The sequence below is a fragment of the Strix aluco genome, chromosome 9 (assembly GCF_031877795.1).
Source record: "Strix aluco isolate bStrAlu1 chromosome 9, bStrAlu1.hap1, whole genome shotgun sequence".
Lineage (NCBI taxonomy): Eukaryota > Metazoa > Chordata > Aves > Strigiformes > Strigidae > Strix > Strix aluco.
Window position 1 is genome coordinate 14551656 of NC_133939.1, and position 6820 is coordinate 14558475.

At 34.5% G+C, this 6820-nt stretch overlaps 1 protein-coding gene across 7 annotated transcripts in view; it reads left to right on the top strand.

The window, feature by feature from the left end:
* Positions 1 to 5324, top strand: part of U2SURP (U2 snRNP associated SURP domain containing) — a 46054-nt gene extending 40730 nt beyond the window's left edge. For all 7 annotated transcript variants that reach the window (XM_074833834.1, XM_074833829.1, XM_074833831.1 and 4 more), the window contains 3 exons: positions 2422 to 2540; positions 3362 to 3538; positions 4810 to 5324. In XM_074833834.1, coding sequence (XP_074689935.1) covers positions 2422 to 2540; positions 3362 to 3538; positions 4810 to 4948 — 435 coding nt within the window. In that variant the 3' untranslated portion in view covers positions 4949 to 5324. The remainder of the gene's footprint in view (positions 1 to 2421; positions 2541 to 3361; positions 3539 to 4809) is intronic.
* Positions 5325 to 6820: the final 1496 nt, after the last annotated feature.

Consider the following 6820-nt stretch of genomic DNA (forward strand, 5'->3'; position numbering starts at 1 on the left):
ATGTAAGGTGGCATAAAATATAACAGCACATGGTTCTCGTTGAAATTCTACTGTAATGTCAAACTGCATGTCTAAGTCCGAGTGCTTTCTGCAGAGTAGCTGTAATCTCCCTTTTTAATCAGAATAATAATGTAGTATTTCACAGTGTACAGATGGGTATCGCTGGAATGTATTGAAACCTTAAAGAGGTCACTTCTGGATCTATTACATAAAGCAAAGTTACTACATAAAGTTAGGTGTGGGAAAGGAAAAGGAGAGCTGTCAATTGAAGGTGTTAATCAGACTTTTAATTTTGCTTTTAGTAATTGATCCGTTGTGCTAAAGGCTTCCAAAGGAAGACAAAGAATTGTATTAAGCAGCATATGTGCTTCTGATTCTCCAGTGTCTTAAGATTTCCTGGATAATTCTAGCTCATACTGTCACCCAAAAGTGTGAATAGTTCTGTACCTTTACCATTTTTGGTAGTCCTCTCTGGACTATGAAGTCAGAGTGGCTTTAAAAACTAGCATCAAATGTGATGTCATGTGATCTTGAATCTTTGAAACATAAAGAAAGGACATGTAACATGTTCGGACAGTGTGTTTAGTGAGAGTAAGTGGTAGTTGCTTCTCTAATCTGGTTTCACAGCCTGACGGATCAATGATGAAATTAGATACCCGTGCAGTTTCTTAGAAGCTAAATACAAATAGGCAGTTTTCAACAGGTGCTTGTTTGTCACCTGTTCTTTGCATTAGTTGGTGTTCAATATTTGACTAATTCACTACAGTAATTTTCCATAGTACCTTGAAGAAAGAGACTTGTAAAAATTAAGAAAGCTGATCACTACAGGAGACTTACACATTTGAAGGTCGATGTTAGCAGTTAAGGCTTTAATTTTTATAAGTAACTTTCCTTTTAAATATAGTTGTGTCTTAAAACTTCCCACTTCCTCAGTGTTTTCTGTAATTGGAGAAAGAAGTGATTTGTACAGTAAGCACAGGATGTTTAGTGAGATGGTAGCTTAAAAAAACAGAAATCATAATCCTGGTAATTTGTTAGGTGCCTTGTGTTGAATTAGTTCCACCAGCTTGCAATATATTAAATTTTTAATGATTATCTCACTTCCACTCTAAATGCTGAAGGTCATATTTAGTTAAGAAATATTTAATGACAATTCTAACAGGTGTTCTTTAAAACAATAATAACCCTGTTGTTAAGGGAATAACTTTATCTTTTGCTTTAATGCCATAATAAAGTTAATTTGAATAATAATAATGTAATACTGGTTCTGATTTCTCACAAACTTGGTGGTTGGTCATTTTTTTTTTATGTCTAATTTACTATAGAATAAGCTTTCCAAGAGTAAATTTGCTAGTAGTATTGTATATTGTTAAGAGAATAGGAACTTAGAGCTATTTAAAATACTGTTTATTCCTGTTTATCAAGATGAAATAATTAGTTGTGCTATCAAATAAATAAGGCACACCCTAAGAGGCCATTGATTTTAGTATAATCTAACAGTAGTTTGCAACAGTAGGTTTAACGAAAAGGGACACTTTAAAATTTCACTGGTAAGTCTTCCATGTAAAGAAAATGTGAGACTAAATTAGCATAGTTGTCCTGGTATTTCCTGCACTTGTGTTATCTCCCCTCTCTCCTTCCTACCATCCCCCTTGCCTTTCATTTAGCTAAATCATCACTTCTTTGTCTTCTTTATGGGTTATGCAGGGAATATCTGTTTATTTTTTGCCATGGAAGGAATTTTTTTTAATGCTGGTACTGAAAGAAGCTAATCTCTTGATCTCTGTGTTCAGACTTCCTGATGGTTTAGGTTTATTTTTTGTAAAATTAATTTTCTAACTATTTGATAGACGAGGCGTGCTCAGGGTATATATTTTCTTTCAAAATGGTCCTGTTGGTATATAGAAATGGATCGTTTTTGTGAGGTTTTCTTGAGAAGAGTAGGTGTTATTGCAGAATCTTGTTTGTAGTTTTTTTTCTTTAAATGTCTTGTAGCTATGAGATTATCTCTCAATTGTCAGTCTGAATTTAATGAAGATTAATACATATGTTTTAAGTAGAAATAGGCTCCTGGTATTCTTTCATGTTTAGTTTAGAAAATCTATTACAGCTGTAATATTTCCCTGAAATTTGCAAAATTGAAGACTGTTCACTTCCAATTAGATAGTCAGACTTTCTCATATAGGGTGACATCTCTCATGCTTTTGTCAGTGTTTGTGTTATAATAAATACTTCTGCTGTGTACAAAGGAGTAGTAAAGATTTGAAGTCTGCGTATGGTGTGGCCATTAGTTCTTTCCCCGATGATGTGCTGTGTTCCTTCAGTGCTCAATGCTTTTGTGCTGTTTGTGATAGCTCGATTGTTTTTACTTAATAGTTAGTCACACCTCATCTGAAATCATGAATGCTTCTAATAATTTAGGAAAAAGAAAAAGAGTTGGAAAGAGAACGGGACAGAGACAAAAAAGACAAGGAAAAATCTGAATCCAGGTCCAAAGATAAGAAGGAAAAGGAGGAATGTACACCAACAAGAAAAGAGAGGTATGGCTTTGCTTGGAGTGAAGTGGATGGAAGGAAAAACCTCACAGTTAGTATCTTTGTATATAATGGCAGTCTTGAAGTTATGTTGTATCACGCATCTTATTTTAAAGGAAAAACACAAAACCACCCAAACAAAAACCCCACCCAACAACAAAAAAATGCACTTTGGATATAAAAACATACTTCAAAATTTTGAAGGAATTGTCATTTTTATCCTGCCCCAAGTGATGTACCTTATTGAATAGAATCCCCTTTTCGGTCTTTTATACCCTGAGGAAACATGGTAAAATAATGACCAGTTGAAAACAGGGTATATTTAACTCTCTTTTAGCTGTAAATTGACTGCAGTGTATTAGTCAGAAAATTGTACTGAAGTCACACTGCAAATTACTTGCAGTAGTTTAAATGTATTAATCTCATAATGAAAATTCTTCAAAACAACTAGTTTTAGGGTAGTTGATCGTACACTCTGATTTTCTAATATTTGTATAGTCAAACTCTTCCATGGTATTGTGTAGATATGGTAAAATTCCTTGCCTTTCAGGAAGCTATAACAGAATGTTTTTACACTGCAATAAACAAAGATGAGTCACGGGCCTTAATTTTTTTTCAATCAGAGAAAATCTGGTGCACATGTTGATTTTTTTTTTTTTTTAAAGTAATAAAAGGCCTACCACTTGTTAATTACTTAAAAGGATCTAATGTTACATTGGCAAAAGAAAAAAATCTACAGAAAGGAATCAATTTTCTTAATATAAATTTTCACTTCTGTGTATCTCTGCATCTGTATGTACATAACTGTATTTGCTTTCTTTACAAAGGAAAAGACGACACAGTGCTTCACCTAGTCCATCTCGCAGCAGTGGCAGTAGACGAGCAAAATCTCCGTCACCAAAATCAGAACGCTCAGAGCGCTCTGAACGGTCCCACAAAGAGAGTTCACGTTCTCGGTCATCACATAAAGATTCTCCCAGAGATGTCAGTAAAAAAGCCAAAAGGTAAGCTGGTATCTTCTCTATTTCAGGTTGTAGAAAAGTTAAGTACATAGGTGTGTTTTCGTTGGGGTTTTTTGTTTGCGTGTTTTTTAGCAGAGCACATTTGATACACAAGTATTTTCTCTCATAATGGACTGTACTGCATGTTCCTGGTTAATATCTTTGGAGACTCTGAAATGTATACAGCCTCCTGCTTTGATAGCTCTAGGCTCTACTTCTATGTTCTTGTTTACCCGTTTACTGACAATTTTGAGAAATACTGCTTTAAACCAAAGCACCTTGCTGCTTTATTAGCTTTTTATTTTCAAAGGACAAATCCTCTGTAGCCTATAGAACTTCCAGAATTATAGTGAGCATGTAGTCTTTCACTAATGATTTGCTTACATGAAGCTCCTCTCCCATGCTTTGTTTTCTTAATGAAAAAAAACCCCTAGATTAGATACTGCTTATAGGTTTTTGTTTCCAAAGTAGGTATTTCCTACTTTCTAGACTGACACAAATATTGGTCTGTAGCTAATGTTAAACTTGGGATGAGATTTTATTATTGTATTAATACTTTTGTAGCTCAGAAATCGAAAGTTCAGCTTCCACTTCTTTTAGCAGTGCACAATATCTTACTGATACAAGATTCCTCAGATGTGCTGAGGAAAATTTGTTTGTTGTTGAGAAAATCATAGCACATATTTACAGTAATCAGATTCTTGTGCTCTAAGGAATTCGAATAGAAGTAGAAAAGTATTTGAGATTTTTTTTTTTAGAGTTAATATGATGGTCATTCAATTTAGATTATATCGGATTAATGTATTGGGTGTGGGTTAGATGACAGTAAGTTTATTCAGTGTCCATTCTTTTTCTGTGGGGTTGTATCACAAGCTGAACATGTTTGAGAGTCAGAAGTATTTCAGCATAACACAGTTCAACAGAATTATTCATTTTTGTTCTCTTCTATATGGGTATAGGCTGCTATTAATACAAGAGCCAAGGTGGTTGAGGCATATGTGGAAGGTTGTGAATGCCTTATGTTGGTTTAAGGACATGAGTTGGTGGTGTTTTTCTTGTGGGTTCTAAGCACTGGAGTTAAGCCCAAAATACATGAAAAACCTTATAATGCAAACATTGCCTTTTTCTCAACACCAGGATATCGTTCTGTTACTTCCCCTCACTAGAGAAAAACATTTTTTACCTTGTATAGCTCAATAAATAAATGCCAAATAATGGCAGAAAAAGTTGCTCTTATCAATTAGTACTTGACATAAAACTTCATTTTTTTGCAGGTCGCCATCTGGCTCCAGGACACCCAAAAGATCAAGAAGATCACGATCCAGATCCCCTAAAAAGTCAGGGAAAAAGTCCAGGTCTCAGTCCCGTTCTCCTCACAGATCTCACAAGAAGTCAAAGAAAAGCAAACACTGACAATGTTAATATTTTTTATGATGCTGTCACTTACTGGAAATGCGGTTTTGTTTTTGTGCCTGAACAGTCTGTTAAAAAACAAAAAAGCATTCCTGATACTTTTTTTTGTGAATGCACGTGTATACTCATGAGTATCGGCATCTGTAGACCTGTCATTGTTTTATATTGTACAAAATATCTTCATTGTGACTATTTCCCAAAAGAAACGTTTTTGTGTTTAGAAGTTTCATCAGAAATGCGTGTAACTGATCTGCTGGCAGTAGTGATGCTTTGTTTTAGAATGTTGTGACATAGCAGAAATAACTCAAATGTTCCCCCTTTTTGTAGCTTTGACAATTTGAATTAGATTTCAAATAAAATCTGAACAGAAAATTAAGATGTTGTTTTCTTGCCCCACTGGTGATACAGATCTTTAAAGGAGTTCATAGTTTGTTTGGAAGTACTGTGTATTTCAGACATACTATGGTGCTTAGGTCTTTCAGCATAGTGGTAGCTCTGTTCCTGTTTTCGCTAGTTTGACTATCCAGATAAAAGCACCTTTTGAATCCAGTGGATGGGTTTTCTTCCCTACCATGATATTTTACTGTAAGAACAGTTGAACAGTCTGGTACCTACCATGATAAGCTTTAAAGGTAACTCTTTGCTTCGTATTTCTCCATTTTAATTGCAGGGAATATTTGTGACACCAGAGTAATGTTTTTGTTCATTTTTAAAAAGGGGCCTCTGCAGAGATGCATCATGTATGTGTATATCATATAGATATGATGTATCAGTAACAAGCCATACTTATGGCATGCATGGGGAACAGTAGAAGGACATCAAGTCTGAGGCACTATGACTTCTTTGTTAAGTATAGGTACAATAATTGCAACCTACAGTACACTATTGTTTTCTAAAACTGATTTTTACTCCAAAAGGACAGCTTTTACATTATTTTATTGAATTTATTCCTCTGTTGTGGAAATCCTTCCAAATGGGAAAAAATAAATTTTTTTATTACGTATTTTATTTATTAATATTTTGGAATCAAGAGGCTGTTTACCTTTTCTTAATGTTAGGCTTTCCCTTTTCCAAACTTGTTCTGTGTGTTAGGCATTGATGTGGCTTTAAATCACTTCACCTTGGTCTCTTATCATGCAGCCTTTCTGCGGGTGGGAGGCGGGGAGGGATGAGAAATGGGGGAGGGTTCAGTGTTTATACTTGGAGGTGTGGGGACATTGTAATAAAAACATAAAATTAAAAGGGATCTGCTTCTTGTGAACTGTTTCTAAAAGAAAAACTGTACTTAACTACAGGCATAGAGTGCTGGATGATATCCTGCTGTTATACTTGTGTATCTGCGGGCTTTACGTTGTTAGAATTTTGTAAATGTTCAGGGGACAATCTTATGGTGTACATGTATATAGCCTAAGAGGCAACACTTTCAGAAGCAGAATCTAAAAGGTCTTTTGAAAAACATACATATTTAATTAAAAAAAAATCCATTTTTTTCCCAATGGGAGACTTTATTATAAGATTATATAAATTGTTGCAAATGTGAGAATTAAGTGGAGAATTCTCTTTGCTAATGAGATCTGAGAGATGACCTGGGATACTGAAAATACGGAGAATGAATGCATACTGTAAAGACTGACTTAGAATGAGTATTCAATAGATACATTGATAATGAGAAAAGAATACACCTTATGTCTGTTTATATTACATTATAAAGAATCTGTTTTAGAAATATACAGAGTTTATTTTTTATATTTTTCTTTCTCCCTGTAACATAAGGCGTTTCAGATGTACAGATTTTGGTAGCTAAACTATTAGAAACTAAGTTATTTTTTTTCTTAAATGCTGTGTATTCACACCTGGCACAGGCTAGGTAAG